Source organism: Cinclus cinclus, chromosome 23, assembly GCF_963662255.1.
Source record: "Cinclus cinclus chromosome 23, bCinCin1.1, whole genome shotgun sequence".
NCBI lineage: Eukaryota > Metazoa > Chordata > Aves > Passeriformes > Cinclidae > Cinclus > Cinclus cinclus.
Genome location: NC_085068.1, coordinates 3,993,687 through 4,012,261, shown reverse-complemented (window position 1 = coordinate 4,012,261; position 18,575 = coordinate 3,993,687). Strand labels below are relative to the sequence as shown.

The window sequence follows — 18,575 nt, the reverse complement described above, 5'->3', positions numbered from 1 at the left end:
TGCCACAGGCTAGGAAAACGACCTCGGAGCAGTTCCCAGTGGGATTTCAAGATCCCCACCACGCTGTGAGCATCTCTTTCAAACAAGCAAGGAAGAAAAGCCTTTTCCAGATTCTTCAGACCCTCTTGTTACAGCTGTCTGAGACTGGGCTCATATATCCAGGGTAATTACAAGGCATCAATCATAGAGGCAAGTAATGGGAAAGCTGGGGATCAGACACGCCTGTCTCGCTTCAACAAAGCTTTTGGTGCTCAGCTGTTCCCAGCAGGTTTCTTCATACCTTGCCCATTCAGCACAGAAATGAACCAGCAGGAAGCAGTCAGGAGGTTGGCCACCCACTGAAAGGCTTAATGAAGAGCTGATGGACCTAGACAGGGGGAGGAGGTGGGAGCCATGTGGAAATCTGCCACCCCCACCCCCCTTGGGTAAAAGCCAAATCTAAAAATAAAGACCTGTGTTTGCACCTACCCAATCCAGACTTCAGAATCAACATGATCCAGCACTCACAAACTCCTGCTCATCTCTAAGACTGTATTTGCATACTCCCCCCTTGACATCAAGCTCCTCTCCAGGCTAAAAATACACTGAGTAGAAAGGAAAGCTGATAAGGTTTGTGGGGTTTTTTTGACTTTTAATCAGAACTCCAGCAAAAGCAGGGTCCAGAGATGAAGAGAATGCAAGCTGAAAACTGTAACTTCTCCATTTGTGCTGCTAAGGAGGTAGGATACAAGTCCTTTAAAGAGGACCTTTCATTAGGTACCATCTCCTCCTGGTTGTTCTTTGGCTGTCATCCTTCTGTCCAGAAGCACTGCTTTTATTATAAGAGCAGAGTGTTCTCTTTGTTGATGGCACAGGACCAGCTCTTTGTTGTGACAGACACCATATCCTCCACGTGCCCTGAAATGAGCAGCAGCTGCAGGCAGGCCTCCTCCATTCAGCAGGATCCTTTGTCCTTGCGCCGGAATGCTGTGAGCTGCCACCACCTTCCAAAGGCCTGAAAGAGGGAAGTGGACAAATCAAACACTCAGGTTACCCTTGAGGGGCTGCAGCCATTCTCAGAGAACCCATAAACAGAGCTTCCCTTCTAACAACGGCTCTGCCAGCTGCCTCACCCTTCCCTGTCTCTCCTGGAGCAAATATGGGGCATGCAGAGCACAAACCAATGCAAGAAAAGGAAGACCAATGCTCCCTCTGCCCTCTAATTTCAATACCTACTCCTGTGTCCTCAAATCCTACATGAATCTTCAGGAGGCAGGCAGAGGAGCAAACTGGATATGAGTTCTAAGGCTTTGCCTGCTTGCCCAAATTCATAGTGATTTGCTTGCCCCTGGCTGCAAGTCAGCACAGTCCTGCACCAACGTGGAGCCTATTTCTTCCCTGAGTGAAGCCTCAAGAGGCAGGGGATTAGGGGATTAACATCACTAATAACAGCAGGGAAGGGGGCACATGTCAGGGAAATTGACTCCTGACACAAAGCTTTGAAAAACACCCACATCTGGAAGCTTTTTTTCTTTTTTTACTGGCAAGTTCCATTCCTTGATGTATTCAGCTTCTCCCTAAGCAAGTGCATTGTGCAGGGAGAGAGATACAGGGAACACCAGTTGTCCCTTTGGGGTGCTTTTTGTACCACTGAGGTCCACTGAATTGAAGAAGGCATAAATACTTACCTGAGACAGGAGGCTCCTGGCTTCCTCCTTTAGAATATTCTGCACCACACAGCTTTGCAAATATCTTCGTCTCCACACCCTCCAGGCCTTTTCTATCAGCCACTGCTGGTCCTGCCAGGAAGAGAGGCAGCACACAGATTAATTGGGCTCTGGCAGGCAAATTACCTTACTTCCCTCCACTCCCACTTTGTTCCAGTTGCTTTCCTGAGTCCCTCTTAAAAGACCTTGCATTGGTGACAAACAGAGCAGACTAATAACAGAGCTCTTGCTGAACTACTCTCACAAGCATAGTGTGGCTAAATCCCAGTACCCCAGGGAAAGGACAATGCCCCATTGTGCTCCAGCACAGCTCCTCAGTGACTATGGATATGTTCACACTATACAGGCACCATCTTGTTATCTGGGCAGGCCAGAGCACATCTCACACATCTAATATCCAGGAACCAGGCAGAACATGGGTATGAGCAGTAGGGGAAGCCAAATGACAGCTCTTGGTAAGCTGTGGACATCAGTGGGATGTATTAGGAACACAGATGACTACAAAGATCGTAGTAATTGCTGTGAACGTTTTGCACAGTCTACAATCTAGACAAATCCTGTTTCAGCTTCACATCTGTAAGGGCAAAGCACAACTAAATCTGTGGATATGCCAGTCTGTCAAGCTGACATTTCAAAAAGAACAATGGAAAAACTAGCCACAGCAGTAAACCAGGATTTCTGGTACTTGTTAAACCCCCAGGTCTCATTTCCCAGGATGTGAGGCTACAGGCAGAGCAGGCTTGCCCAGTAACAAACATCACTGTCAGCCCAGTGGCAGCAGACGCTCACCAACACCTGAGCCAGTATCACCACCCTGCTGGCTTCCCTCCACTGATGCCATCCCCTTGCCAGACAGAGCAGTTTCCTGTCATGCTGGCACCGGCGCATTACCACTGTGTGATGCCACCACCTCAGATATTTCCTCCTGCAAGCAAAAGAAGAAAATAAGCTTTACCAGCCATACAAGGGAGCCCTTCCCTGATGGTATCAACAACAGGAAACACAGAGCCCTCCACTCCACTTACCCAAGCCACTTCTTAGCCCACTCCTCCAAGTCCACCTCTGCTGTGTTCTCCTGGATCCTTACATGTGCACGAGAGGGTCCTACTACACCAGGTCTCTCCAGCAGCCTTTCAGCCCTGTTTTGGCTCCTGTAGATCACCAGCCAACGCTGAATGGCACTGGGAAAAAGTCCAGTTGCTGCTGAATCTTCTCTGCCTCTTCTGCCTCCTAAGAAACAAAAGAGGAACACAGGAGCTAAGCTTGGAGCTAGAGAGGGAGACATCAGAGCTGCCATGAGCCCTTAGTCCTTCAGCTCCTGAACACAGAAGAAATCCACTGAGTTTGATTGCCATGAACTCCTACTCCCCAAAGGAATCCTAGTAATTAAGCTGGTAAACACGAATTCCTCACACCCTTCCCTCATCACTCACACTCCCCACACGAGTCTGTGAAAGGAAGAGAGGAGGAAGAATCTTCTTACTCGTGGACCAAGACAGAGACATCTTCCTTCTTTTCCTAATGCCTATGAGGGTACTGCGCTGCCGTAAGCACTGGGAAAAGGCAGCTGCTCTGGTCCAGTAGTTGCAGGCCTAGAAACAGAAATAACACAGCTGCAGCAAAGGGTAAACACAATGCACACAAGCACTCACAGAAACCAGTCTTAGAGAGACAGGCTCACAGCTCTGCAGGTAGCTTAATGTGCTAGACCCCAGGCTGGAAACTGCACAGATGAGATCCCAGCAGGACTGAATTGGCCCTTCCAAATCAATCGACCTCTTTGTAGTTTGCTAGCTGTGAGTCTTTTGAAAAAAACTGCAACTCTGACAGCTCAGTCTGCTCTGCAGGAACAGTGATTATCCCATCTTATCTTTGAGCAGAAAGGAAGGAGTGCTCTCATCTCTCTGGTCAAAATGTCCCTTTTCCTTATTGCTGTGCTCCATATGGTTGTTGCAATCAGTACCAGATTATGGTGATGAAGTTGTGTGCACAGACTGTGAAGAATTTCACAGCAGGGACTAAGCAGTCACCACAAATCAAACCAGGTTTTTATACAAGCTTTGTCACACTATCTCAGTGCCTCATGACTCACTGAGTTAATAATAACTGTCTCATAGGAACCTTTATCTTCTCTTACTTGTTTGACAGTAGCCGCCGATCCCAGGCGCAGGGCTTGCTGTCCTCTTGCAGCCACTCGCCAGCGGTGACAGGCTTTACCTGGAGAGGGCTCCTGCCACTTGTGGTTTCTCCCTCCTCGCACTTGTTCAGCTCTCAAGAGTTTGTCCCTCCACTTAGTAAAGCTCACAACCAGGAGACGGTGCTCTCTGACTCTTTTAAAGTAAGAGAGGGCTTCGTGCTGCCTCTGTCTACATGCAGTGACCTGGGCCCAAGCGACAAGGCACCTGAAAAACAGTTACAAGCACAGAGAAGAAGCAGATGCCTAAAGTAACAATTCCATGTCAGACCAAATTTCACCTTCTCACCTGCCCTACAGTGTCCCACATAAATGGTCAAAGAGCATTCAGCAAGAAAAAAGGCTCTTCCTCTTATTCCTTCTGCAATCAAGATTTATTGACCTCCAAGCTGTGTATTTTCCAGTGCCTCATCTTTGGGAGGTGCAAGTTCAGACTCTTTAACTAGCTTTCTGCTGAAAACCTGCCCTCATTTTACTTCTGGTTCCCAGCACTGTTAGTTCTCACCTACTCAAAACACAAGAGGCTCTCTCATTCCCTCTGGCCATTTTAGCATTTCCTCCTCTTCAAAGGCCTCTGCAAACTGAATCCAATCTTACACTATGCTTTTCCTTTGCCTACAAAACAAATACTTTTTCTAGGCTGCCTTGCCAGTACCAGTACACATACTGGATTCTCCCCAACAAATACAACAACAACTAAAAACAAACAAACAAAAAAAAGTCAGTCTTCAATTGATCTCTGTGCTACCAGCTGACCAGAAAGATGGTGTTTGATGAAGGCTTTTTCATTTTGTCATTATGGGATCACAGTAAAGCTGCTAAAATCTCCTTCAGCATGGAACCCAGCAGATTCCTGAAGTCTGTTTGCAGCATTTATGACACCTACTTGTTGGCAAGATTCAGATTTTGTTTCTTGGCTGTCACAAACTAAGGCCCTGTGTATGTGGGATGTACAACTAGAATCTTCATGAAGACAATTTTATTTCAAAAAAATATACAACTTCAGGAGTTACTATTACCAGCACTGTAAATCTACACCCACAATAATCTTTCTGTATCTTGCAGGCTGATGCACAGAAGCCCAGTCTTCCTCTGCAACCAGAGAATCTAATCTACTTTTAACTCATGGTTTATCCTTTTGGTTCCTTGTTACATTTGGACCTTCATTATGCAAATCACCCCACAGCACCACAGGGCAGGGGTGTAAATATCCTGTGCCTGGCAGGCTTCTTGGAAGATCAAGGAAAGCTATTGCAGGTTATCCTAGCATGAAAAATGCCCCCCTCAGAAGAGGCAGAGTTAGCCTGTACCATATCCAGGTGAGAAATCAGAAACACTCTCTCATCAAAGGAGACTTGGAAGATTAATGGTGGAGACGTACTCAACAGGAAGGAGCAACATTAAAGGCTTCTCCCAAATACAATTCCCATGAGGGAGCCACACAGATGGATTTGCAGAGGAAAATGCAATTGGGTGGGATAAGTGCAGAGTCTAAACATCACAGCCACCAAAGTTTCACTAGGTTTTTAGTTGCTCTTTCTTCTGCAGATCTTTGTGTCCTCTCAGTCTGAACTTGCAATTCAAAAGAAAACCTGATAGGGCCAAACCTGCACTTTTCATGCCTTAAATGATCTCGTGCCTAAAAGGAATCCTTGTCATAAATAATCTTATTCATTCTTATCCTCCTGAATTATTTTGAAGAAACATTTCAACAATCCATTACAGTTGGACACTTCTTTGCACTTCAGGCAGGCACTGGCCTCATACAATAAAACCCACAAACAAAACTGTTTTCAATGAGAAGGCTGCTGAAAACAGGAGAGAAAATAAATTAATTTCTTGGTTTTTTGGGATCTACAACATAAGACTCAAAGACAGACTACAGCTTCACCTATATCGTAATAACGCCAAGATGAGACGAGTATCATGGTTCTCCTTTCATAAGCTTTATACTGCTTTGCTGCAGGAACAAATTGAACTCATTTTTTCACATTAAATTAAAATCAACACACTGTATCCAGAATCCTGAAAGACACAGATTGGTAAACATCAGATCTCTGTAAGATCCCTGCTCACTATTCCTTTCAGCAAATACTGAAGTGCAAATGAGGCTTTCAGTTTTTAAACTACACAAATTTGTTTGCATCTGTCCCTCACTAAGTGCACAAATACCACCCTGCATAGCTAAGACTGAATACAAGTTCTGGAAGGAAAAGAATTTTTGAATGGGAAAAATGAGGTGGGGTATGAGGGTTTTGGTAAGAGATTCCTTAATATAGACACATCCTCAGAGAAGTGCTCCTACAGAAGCTCCATTTAAATACGAGCTATCCATACTTTCAAAGCCAAGCTCTGCTATTAATACAGTGGATACTACTACATAATTTGCTTTTCATGCAGAGTTTCCCTTGGAAATGCTTTGAGAGCAAGAAACAAACCTGTGCAGGAGAAAACGTTCCCAGAATAAAACAGCATATTTCTGCTTCCTTGTTTGGTAATACCATGTCTGCAGAACCAGCCTTTTCTTCTTCTGGCAGCTGTGCCAAGCCCATTGCTGCTGCAGATCTCCCAGAGCACGCTTCCCTGTGAGAGAGCATACCTTCCTGAGCTCAGCCCAATGACTGAGCTTTCTCCATTGCAGAATCCAGACAAGAGCAAAGAATACATCTGCTGCAAACACCAAATTGCAAACACAATGCAAACTTCTTAAGATTTCCTGCCCTCTCTTTAGCAGCTAAAGAGACTTTTCGATTCACCTTGTAGTTTTTTGTCTGCAAGGCAGTCAGACTTTCTGTCAAATTTTCCCTGGAAGAGATCACAGATTATTTCCACTCTTATCTGCAAGGCAGTTTTCCATTAAAAATTGGGAGTCTTTCTTCCCTGGAACAGCATAAGTACTTAGAGCATATGGAATTCCTCGAGGGAACAGGATTGTTAAGCCACCCCAAAAGATATGTCCTGTTCCCACTGAAGCAAAACTTGACTGCTTGGTCTGAGGAGACATGTTCAAACTTGGAATGCTGCACGCAACTCCATTTAACTCCCCAGCTGATAAAATACACTGTTTGAACACTCTTTTGGTAGTGCAGGTAGAAGTGCAAAAGGAACATCTTCCCGAATATAAAGCACTACAAAAGAGTAAGGCACAGGCCCTACTGACAGCCAGAAGAATGCAGTGACACATACTAACTCCTGGACTAGTATGTGCCTTTCCAGCAGTGCACAGAATTAGAGCCAGAAGTGTGACTTTCTCCATCCCAACCATTCCCAGAGCTTCTTTCTTCTACAGACACAAGTGATGCAGTGGGATGGGGTAACTCACTTTGCCAGCAGGAATGCCAACGCCACAGAGCATCAGCAGTCTTCTGGTGAGCATGAGACCTGAATCTCCGGTCAACTTCCACTTTCTGGGCCAGTCTCCTTTTCCACAGGCTGAAAGCCATCTGGGAACAATGAACTCCATGCTTTAGGGCTGCTGCTGCTTTTTGGTTCTTATATTCCATGACCCAGTGGTGCCAGCTGAGAAAGGCTCTGAAAGGACAAAGGTTGCTGCACTGACTGTAGGAACAACTCACAGAGATACACATCTTAGTAAAGGAAAATTTAACAACAAACATACACACGAGGGTGTTTTGGAAACACATCTGATCTGTTAACATCCTTTCCCCATTAAATGTCAGGGGAAATGATGGACAGGACAAGCTGTTGGGAGTAAAGTGTTCTGTCCTGGCTGTGCCAAGCCTGTTGTGCTCTTCAGCTTTGGAATCGGTAGAGACCAAGGCCAGTTCAGTGGACAGGAAGTTACCAAGAGCTGGGCTTGCTCTAATTTGTGAGGCATCCCATCAAACCAGAAATTATTGTGTTCTTGCATAGTAATTTTGAAGCTGGAAAAACCCCAAAATAATGGGCTGCAAAACTCTCACTGAAGACAAAAACAAATAGCTGGAGGAAGATTTTTTTCCTCTTTTTTTTTTAATTAAAGCAAGTGTAAGGCTTTCAAAACAGAGCTTTAGGAAACTTCTGGAAAGCATGATCCCTACCGAGACAGCCGAATGCGCCTGCAGTACTGCTGGGCCTTGACACGATGTTGAGTTTGAGCTGACCAGACAATGAAGCACCTCTGCAGGCAGTATTTCTCTGCTTGCTGCCAGCAACTCTTCACCTCCTTGTCAGAACTGCAGCCCTGTAATCCAGAAAGGCAAAAAAGGGCCTTGAACTGCTGTTACATCAATTACTCCACACAGCTCAGCCATCTCTCCTTGCCACTGTGACTTCTGTGATTGCCCAGCTCTGTTGCTAACCCACACATCCCACATGAACACCCAGGCACGAGGGTTTAACACATCCCTTTTAAATCCTTGACACCTGCCCTACTTCTACTCAGCTGACAAATGGTAGGGAAGAGCTACCCTGAGAAAAGCCTCAATCTCCCAAATCTTGTTTGGGAGAGAACAAAAAAGACAAAATAGCAGTGAGACCTTCCATATGTTGATATTAAAAACCAAAGGCTCTTTGCTAAATTTGAATATGCAGCAAACACTTGTATATTTACATTTTACACAACACTTTCTAGCCTCACCTCTTCCCATGCAGAGTAACTGGTAAGAGGCTGGGAATTATTATCTGGACTCTGCAGCACCAAAGACTGGAACGGATTTCCCACAAACCAATTTCTTCTGCAAGACAAAAGTGTTAGGTGAGGAGGGAAAAAATGAAGAAAATAAAGTCCCCTGGAAGGATGGTGTGACATGACATGAGGAATTATCCAGAAGGAAGGAATTCAGCCAGTGCAAACAAGGGGTCACTCCCACCAGCATCCCAAAAAAAAAGTCTCCAACTCACCCAGATCCAGGGAAGGAGGTCTGCAAGCACAGCTCCCCACCCAGCTCAGCTGGCAGCTCTGTGCACTGGTGGAGTTGCAGGAAAGAACTGTGACATGACACGTGTGTGATATCTTCAGCAGTCAGAAGGGAGGAGAAGCCATGCTGGCTGCTGTCACTAAGACTGCATTCCTGCAGGTATGAAGGGAGGAACATGCTGTGAGGTGACTGTCCTCACAGTGCAAGAGCTAAAACCTCTGACCATGTCATTTACTCCTTTTTTTAACAATGATTCAGGCAAATCCAGAATGTACCCAAAGGAATTGCAGGCTATTCATGATACCTCTGGAAAGTGAACATATAAGTGATGGGAAAGTTATTCCTATACTAATAACTTCCACACTGAATCCAGAAATACATGTACTTCTATACTGAGGAAAGGGGAAATGGGCATATGCACTGTCTCAGTGAGGAAGCTCATTGTATCTCATCCCTTCTACGTTGCAGTCACAAACCACCTTGCAGCCACAAACAGAAGCAAGTGTACAAGAGAACCTTAACTAGTTCAGCACCTTCCCACATCTCTAAATGATGAAACAGAAAAGGCACAGGGAGCATTGACCTTACACTTGTGGATTTCACTTCAGCTTCAGGACCCCACAGATTCAGCATTACATTTTAAGCACAGTTTGCTGATGACAATATCATGTTGAAGCAGAAAGTTTCTCCTGAAAAATCACAGCAATTTAATACCTCAGAGCAGTCCGGGTGTACCAAGACCTTCTCACCTTTTCCAATGAGCTTTGAGAGGTCAGAGTAGCTGGTGCACTGCTGTAGAAGCCAGATGATGTTGAGAGGTCCTCAGAGAACAGCATGGCAAGAGGTTCCTCACAAACAGTTCCATGCATATGCTTAGAACTTTGTTCAGTCGTCTTCAGCATGAGATACTTTTGGTGCCATAATTTCAGAATTTTTCTGAGTTTACACTGCTCCAAAGTCTGAGAGAAAGAACTGAGACAGAAGATACTGAGACAATAAAGTTACAGAAGAACACCAGAAGGGGTGACTAGCACAGACATGATGGACAATAGATAGCATAAAAGGGGTTCTTGCAAAAGGTTCAGGAAGTCAAGTGGACACTACTTGAGGGGCAGGGCAGGGCTCCAGGGACTGGTTCTTCTGCACTCACTCAGCTCTGTGATGCTCACACAGCCTTGTTTTCCACAGAAGATATACTCTCTGCAGCTTCAGTTTTTGGCAGAAGTCATCAAAAGAGTAGCCTGTTTTCTCCAGAAACTGTCTCTCTCCAGTCCATGATGTCTGACTTTCATGCCTCCTTGTCACAGTCTTGTCAGCTACTGAGCTTATAACTGCTCCTTAACCAGTTACATAATGGAACAAGAGATTGTTTGTCTCATGGCATTCCAACTCAGCCCAGCCCAACCCTCAAATTGCTCCTTTTCAGCAAGGTTTAAGAGTTTATGTTAGGTTTATGAAGCAGAGCAACAAACCTCCCTGTAGCTTCATTGACATACCCAGAACCAGTGCTCTGCCCACTCTGGTTTGCTCATATCCTGTATCATCTGAGCCCCTCTGCTTTCAGGCTGTTTTCAGTGTATACAAGAAAAGGAAGAAGGAGCCTAAGCACCTCTAAAGCCTACATTCTGCACAGACCCCAGACTGCTCACCATAATGCTGCCTCCATCGTAGGAGGAAGAGGTTCACCACTGACTGCTTATCACTTCCTCTGACCTGCAGCATCTCAACCCACTGCTGGAAGTGCTTCCTCAGTGATACTGCTCTCAGATGGGCCAGGTTGCACCTGTCAAGTGCCTTCTGCTCAACAGTCTCCTTCCATGTACTGAAGCACCTAAGAATACCAAATGAAAGTGTTAAAAAACACTTATACAAGCTTATGTGTCTTCCTGAGACTGGGTTTAGTTCAGGAAAGAGACAGACAAAAGCTGTTCCCTGAGCTTCTATTTATTTCAGTAAAAAGCCACTGTCATGCTTAGAGCACAGCAGCACAGTGGCTGCTCTGGGTTTGGTCTTTCAGCACATCAAAAGTCAGGACAAAAAAGTTTTGGCAGTGCACAGGAGTCAAGTTGTAACATCTCTGGCCATAGCAGTTCCTTTTCATGTTTCTACCCCTACTTTCATATTTATTAACTCCTAAAAGAAAAGGACAGATGGCTTTAAGATGGAATGACTATTACTATCTGGGTTGGCTCTGTTATTCCTTGGACTTTCACAGCGAACAGATTTTTCACATGAAAACCAGATCTCATCAACTCACCGGGAGACCAAGTTTCTTTGGATTTGAGTTGTCAGCGTTAGAACTTGTTTCATTTCCAAGCTTTGGGAATGCCACATCCAGAAAATGTTTTGTAGCTTCTTCTTTTCCAGCAGAGCACGGGCTTCCAAAAGCCTGGCTTCCTCTTTGCTCAGCAGCTCCTTCTGCAGGCGCCACAGTCTGAAAGCTGCTGTGTCGAAGGGCCACAAGAGATTGACAGGAAGAGAAATAACGGAAGAGCTTCAAACAATTTAGTGTCCAACAGCAAACATTCCCTGGCTTAACTCCAAACTGCCAGAGAAAGGACACTTAAGCAAGCTCACAGTGCTGGAGCAACATATGCTGTATCTGAATTCATACAAGGAATGAGGCAAAACTTATATGACATGGTGAGTGGCCATCCTCCACCATCACAGATACTGGCCCAGCTACTTGTAGGATCACATTGTGAAAGAGCTCAAAGCAACAGCTGTACACAAACCACAAAAAGTGGTGAAACAGTGAACACCTCTAGGCTATTCCAAGGCTATGGAATGTAAGCTTACCAGCCAGCCGTCTCATGTCTCTGATTGCTTCAGCTCTCCAGCAGAACTCATCTCCTCTCTGTCCATGACGAAGCTGTGTCCACATCTCTCCCTCCATCCTGAAAGAGCCACAACCATGCCTTAACATCCAGCTGTCCAAAGAGGCACTCACAAAACAGAATACATGGGTTTCCTCTCTCTTTTTGTCTCAACTTGTTGTCCTGCCTTTGGAATTAGAAGCCTCAACAAAAGGCTTTTCTTTTGACACCTCCACTGTCAAACTACTGCTAGACACGACAGTATTGCCTCACTCCACACACAGTAGAGACACTACTACTGCTAGAGACTGTAGTATTGCCTCACTCCAGCTGCATTTACACCTGTATCACATATGCAGGTGACAGCTGAAGCAAAGAATTAGTACAGGAGTATTTCTGTCAGACACTCAAATCAGACTGCAAACACTGGCGCACGAAAGCTCTGAAATAGGATTGTTGAGTTCTTAACACTAAACTACTAATTCTTGCAGTGTTTATCCACAGCAATACATCCAAGGACATGGAAACAAGTCTGCCATCATTTGAAAAAAATTTCCCTGTGTTTGTAAACTTCCCTTTGTCCAAGATAACAGAAAGAGAATGCTCTCTTCTTACCTACAAGCCTGCTCCACCTCCTTTGAGTATCTTGTTGGAAGCTGATGCTGAGCTGAGGTTGTCATAGCTGCTAATCTTCCTACTCCAAATATCCCCACTGACGAACTTTGGGTATAGGAGTAAGGCTCAGGCTGCAGAGCTTCCTTCTTGCTCTGTTTTGCCACAGCTTCCTTCCACTGAAGAAGAAACCACATGATTAGAACAAACTGCAGACAGAGTATTGGTACAGGGTCTACATCATGGAATTTCACATAGGGTACCCTTTCCTCCTCCCTGTCCAAACAGGATTTGTGCCTTCTCTGACTGCACAGTAGAAAGGTCATGGCACCACTGTTCCTTGCCAGTGCTCACCCTCTGGAAGCTGGCAGCTAACAGAGTTGAAGCATGTCTCTTCTGGGCCACCTGGAGTTGCGTCCCCCTTTGGTGCACAGTTTGCTGCAGAGCACCAAAACCTTTCTGAAGCAGCTGGTGTCTGTAAAACTGCCTGGCTGCCCTCTTCCAAAGGATATGTCTCCTCCAGGCTTGGAAGCAGCTTGTTAGGATTTGTTTGTCACACAAGTGACAGAAACTTAAAAACAAAAAACAGAGGTGAGTTCCTGTTAACAGAAAGGAAAGTTAAACCAGCCAGGAGGTGGCAATCAGAGTTCAGCCATCAAGTTGTAAAGAGGTTATTTGTAATCATTCTCTCTAAAGAATGGAAAACATGCAATCTCACACCAAAGTAAGAAATCACTGTTGCTAAACTGGTAGAAACCTCATTCACATTCTTATCCACAAATTTGAACTTCTACCTCATGGATAAGTCTAGCTCTTGATCTTCTCTAACTGTGCAGTGAGCACACTGGAATTTGCTGCATTGAAGAGTAGCACTGTTGGTACCAACACTTCTTCATTGCTAGCAACAACCGAGGCTGAATTTAGAAGATAGCACTGAAAAGCTACAGAAATTATTTTTCAGATCATGCTCCATTCTAAATGACAACCCTTTGAAAATAAGTGGATGCAGCCCCTCAGCCAACCACAGCAGATTAATGTAGGCTAACTCCCAAACCCAAATGTTCCTAGGGACACAGCTCCTTAGCCACTTTACAGAAGTGCTCCTCTGTTAACTACCAGCTCACTCATACTTAAATGCAGAGTTTTTTTACCTTTGCTTATTCACTTTCAATGGCCTGAAACTGTTCTCGGAGATCTGCAAACAGACAAGAGACAGTAATGCACAATTATTCACACTGCTTCACTCTGTTGAAGAATTTGTCTTTGTGGCACATATCATTTTGGATGGAGACCAGAGCAGGGCTGCCTCAAGGTCATGTATTATGTGGGATGCCTTGGACACTGCTCCCACACCATTGCTCTGTGAATATTCTTACACACTTAGACATGAAAAGTCACAAAAAGCCTGAAATCTCAGAGCCCTGCAACAATGCACAGAGTAAAAACCAGTTTAATGCTTTCCCTTGGCATGCAGATCAGAGAATATAAACAGGTATTTACATTCCCAAAACAACCAAGCTGACAAGCTGGTCTTTAGGAAGAGGCATGTGAGATGGAAAGACCCATACGTTTGGATGAAGAATGACTGTAAGAGATGAGATTCTGGCCATTCAGTGACAAGAAAAAAAAACTATAGGACAAGCATCCCCATCACTTGTACCTCAAGTCTGCACCTCTAGCAAGTGGCAGAAACAAGCACAAGTAATACCTGTGAACAGAGATGCTTCACAGTGAGCACACCCTCACCTCTCTGGGCACAGTTTTCTGTGCCTGGCTCCCTTCTTCACAGCACCGTGGTTTGTTGGCATTCCTTTCTACAGAACATTCTTCAGACTGCTTGAGATTGCCATCAGCTTCCAAATTCCTCTGGCTGCTTCGGTAGGAGTATTTGTTTCTCCTTCCTTCTCTGCTCATGTTCATACACTCATCAGAGTGTTCATTAAAACCTTCTTCAGCCAGCGTACCCAAAGGATTGGACTGGCTGCTGCCCACTGCAGCCATTCTTCTGGCTGCTTGTGATCTGGAATCACAGACCTCTTCTGACTCTTTGCTGCACTTAACATGAGAGTTGCTGACTTCCACAGACTTAACACTAAGCTGATGGCCTGGTCTAAACTCTTTATCTCCGGGACTAGAAGTGATGCTCACACACACTTCTGTAGAAGTCCCACACATGGTTACACCAACATTCATCTGAGCCCCTCCCAAATCTGTCTCCAGTAATACCTGCAGGCCCTCTGGATCCAGACTGAATGAAAGCTCTTTCTTCCAAGACTTAACACATGGAGATGGCCCATTAGATGTCTGTTCTCCTTTAACAATCTTTCCAGGAGAATGACTTTTTCTGTGTACATAAAGACTACCAGTTTCCAGAGATGGCTTTACTAGGGACTGGCTTTTGGAGAAAGGGGAGCAATTGAAGGAGGAATCTGCTTCTGTATCCACTAGCCTGCCAGAGCCTACTCCAGAAGCAAGGGTTTGTGGCTGGATGCCACCTGAAATTTTGGGTCTCCATGTGTTTGAGCCAATGTACCCGTATCGGTGAGAAACAGAGAGAGGCTCAGCAGGACTGAAGTCCCTTGTCACTGCACTAAGGCTCCAGTCTTTAGCAAATGGGACACCCCATTTCAATCTTGCTTGAGCAGCATTGGTTTTCACTGCAGCTAGCTGTTCTCCCATGGTCAGGATACTGGGACTTAAATCATCAGAAGCAAAGCATGAATGGCCAATGACTGGAGAAGACTTGGGCTCCAGAGGGAGGGAACCCCGTATCCCCATCAAAGCACTTTCTTGCTTAAACCCCTGGACTGAACAGTACAAACCAGCAGAAATCTGTGAGGATTGCAAAAGAGGCTGAAAAGACTCCAAATTAGATGGATCAAGATCTCCCAGGGTCAGGGCTGAACTGTGACAAGCGTTCACACTTTCACTTGAGCTTCTTAAAGAAGGACCCACCACTAATTCATGCCTAAGAGGGGAATCTGCAGTATGAGATGACAATCGTGCATTGACCAGTAGAGGGTTCACAGGATCCATACAAGAAGCAGCAGAAGGCTGATGCTGTTGGTTTTCCACTGGATAGTCACAACTCTTGCTCCTTTTTTCTGAATAGTTATGGTAAGCTGTGGATATGGAGCAGCTACCAGCTGCTTTTGCTTCCTGATGGTGTTGTTGAGGAAAGTCAATACTCTCACTCCTCCTCCTTTCCAAAACACAAGCCTCAAGGTGCAAGTGCCTCTGGGGGAGATTCACAGCAGGGAGCACTGATGAAGCAAGGTGGGGCCTCTATGAACCACACACTTAGAGCTATGCTGCTGCAGCCTAGAGCACAGATTATTCTGCTGCAGCAAGCAGGAAATGGAGAACTGGCTGGCAGTGTCTGAGAATGGCTGAGAAGGACAGGAGAGATTAGTCTGTCTCAGACTGGGATCTCTTCCCATCTGACAGAGGTGTAGTACACAGCTATCTGTGCTGCTGTCTCAGGGCTTACACCGAGTGCTGCAGCCTCAGGCCAGGGATGAAAAATGTCTACTCGACTTCTAGTGCCCAAATACAGATTGAAATTCATGTTCTTCTGAATGTTTCTCTGCTCTGAAGAAAAAAAGAAGAAATATAAGCAAAGGACCGTGCCTATTTCATATCTCATCTTGCCTAGTTTGCAAAAGCCATTGGGAACTTTCCTCGCGAATTTCTCATCTCTCCAGCCTCAGTCCTCAAAGCCTTATGGACACTACTCTCTTCTGGTTTTTCAGCAGACAATCATATCTGGCAGAGCAGGAATACTGAAAAGGACAGATTCAGTTCTCAACAAAAAAACCTGGACAAAAACAAATACTTCCAGCATTATACACCTGCAGCCTCAGAAATAATTTGCTAGCAGGGCTGAATTATGCCAAATTCAAGGCTACACAGACTTATTTCTTCTTGTCCGCACTAAAGGATGAAACTATGTTTGCATATCCATAAAAGCCACGCTGTCCCCTAATCTGGAAGATTTACAGCATAGCTGGGAGACCTACTTTGCAGTCTAGCCACTAAGTCTGATGGTTACACATGTAACACTCATGCTAAAATGGATTCTTAAGTTGCTGCTAACAGGTAAGTGCAATCTGAGAGGACTGTGCTTCCATTCCCTCAAATTTTAAAATCAAGTTGTCAATCACTGTCATTCCAACCACCATTCTTTTCCACCTCTTTTAAAAAATGAAAATGGTATTGTATAAAGACACACACGTCTCTATCATCTTAAAACCCCCTAGTCAATCTGAGAAGAGACAGCAATGAAATCAATGCCCATTGTCTTTTTCAAACGCACTCTAATCCCAGAAAGCCTCCTGTCAGACTGCAGTGTTTCTAAGATGTGTTTATCTCATTCTCTTCTAAGAGAGCATTTGAGGCTCAGTCTCCCTATTTGTAACAGCTCATTTTTCCCTCTCACATGCAAACTCCTTCAGTAATCACCACAATCTGGGGAGCAAACACAGTTTGGCAAAGCAGCAGGAGACAGTCAGGCGGTGCTGCAATTATCCCTGGGAACTGCTGTTACTGCCTTTCATATATCACCAAGGGTGCCATGGAACGGAAAGATCCCATTATTTTTTCCAGACAAGTTGAAGTTGGCAACTGCAGAGTGAACAGACAAAGCACAGCTGCCTTCCTTAGGGTGCCTATCACTGCATTAAGTATAACCACAAAATGCAGTGGACTGGTGTTCCATGGAAACACTCCTTGCATCCCAGAAATATCCAACCAACAAGCAACCTGTCACAAAGGGGTGTTACAATTTAAATCGCAAAAGGACATAAATGCACCATGTTTCTCAGTGCTGTTTTGCTCTGTGAACACCCAAAACCTGGCTCTGGACTATCTTATGCTCAAGAATCTGGAAATAATCTATTTTCTTGCTAACTTGTGATTTTTTTTTAGCTCTCCATTTCTAGTTCTTTGTGCTAGGTACCAGGTACACATCACCATGGTTATTTCACGTGGTGTTCTTCACCTCACTCATTCCTAATTTTAGTCTCATTGAGATCTGGAAGAAATAGCATCCTTTCAAAATCATGTTTGTCTGCCTTCTGAAATTGCTACTCAGGACTTTAACATAACAACTTTTAAGAAGTAGTGTTAATCTCACTCACAAGAAGATTTTATTAAGATCTTTTTAAAAAGAACTTTTTCTGAGGCCAAAAGAGATACTCAAGGTGAACTGCACATTTTACGGACTGCAAATTCCACGACCAATGCATTTTATATTAGTTTTTATTATTACAACTAAACATTTAATGCATGCTTACTATATACACACTTTGCAGTGACACACTAATGCATTAAAACCTGAAACAAATTCAATTAAGCAAATAAAAATTAAGATGACCAAGTGATTTCTGCTGTTACAAGCAAAAGGAAAGAAATAGCACAGTTCATGAAAAGTAAATCAAGCTCTTTCAAGCCAATGCCATTTCAGCAATACCGCAATAATGCCAGACCCATAATAAACACATTTGCACTGCATGCACAGTGTTTATTTCCTAATCCCTGCAGATCAGGCCTGATCCATTTCATATTCCAAGTAGGGAACAGTGATTATTACTCTGAGATCACACTCCAGCTGCCTTAAAAAGCTATTTTTTTCCCAAACACCGCTCGGCATTACAACCCAGACAAACCATCGCAGGCACACACAGGTGTTCTTCCCTCCCCAGCGCTGCCATCCAGGCACTCACCGCTGTGCCAGGGTGCAGCACTGCGAGAGAGAAACTCCTGTGGCACGGCCCAGGCTCCACTCACACACCTGGGCGGCTGCACTTACCCATCAACAGGCACCGGGTCACTGCTGGGCCCTCGGCTGCACTGACCCATCCACAGGCACCGGGTCACTGCTGGGCCCTCGGCTGCACTTACCCATCCACAGGCACCCCTCGGCTGCACTTACCCATCCACAGGCACCCCTCGGCTGCATTTACCCATCCACAGGCACCCCTCGGCTGCACTTACCCATCGACGGGCACCGGGTCACTGCTGGGCCCTCGGCTGCACTTACCCATCGACGGGCACCCCTCGGCTGCACTGACCCATCCACAGGCACCCCTCGGCTGCACTGACCCATCCACAGGCACCGGGTCACTGCTGGGCCCTCGGCTGCATTTACCCATCCACAGGCACCCCTCGGCTGCACTGACCCATCCACAGGCACCGGGTCACTGCTGGGCCCTCGGCTGCACTTACCCATCGACGGGCACCCCTCGGCTGCACTGACCCATCCACAGGCACCCCTCGGCTGCACTGACCCATCCACAGGCACCCCCCGGCTGCACTTACCCATCCACAGGCACCCCTCGGCTGCACTGACCCATCCACAGGCACCTCTCGGCTGCACTTACCCATCCAC

General features: G+C 45.4%; 1 protein-coding gene and 1 long non-coding RNA gene across 2 annotated transcripts; both read right to left on the bottom strand.

Moving 5' to 3' along the window:
- Positions 1 to 625: 625 nt before the first annotated feature.
- C23H1orf167 (chromosome 23 C1orf167 homolog) lies at positions 626 to 9,595 on the bottom strand. Its single transcript, XM_062507409.1, has 12 exons — positions 9,509 to 9,595; positions 8,743 to 8,912; positions 8,480 to 8,576; positions 7,941 to 8,083; positions 7,223 to 7,431; positions 6,339 to 6,483; positions 3,844 to 4,108; positions 3,190 to 3,298; positions 2,732 to 2,936; positions 2,496 to 2,631; positions 1,668 to 1,778; positions 626 to 994 (listed from the first exon to the last, which is right to left on the bottom strand). The coding sequence occupies exons 1-12, from the start codon at positions 9,593 to 9,595 to the stop codon at positions 935 to 937; spliced, it is 1,737 nt and encodes a 578-aa protein (XP_062363393.1). The 3' UTR covers positions 626 to 934.
- A 1,990-nt stretch (positions 9,596 to 11,585) lies between these two features.
- LOC134052969 (uncharacterized) lies at positions 11,586 to 12,574 on the bottom strand. The gene is made up of 3 exons (XR_009933914.1): positions 12,542 to 12,574; positions 12,191 to 12,366; positions 11,586 to 11,656 (listed from the first exon to the last, which is right to left on the bottom strand). It is a non-coding gene; the product is annotated as an uncharacterized LOC134052969 (long non-coding RNA).
- Positions 12,575 to 18,575: the final 6,001 nt, after the last annotated feature.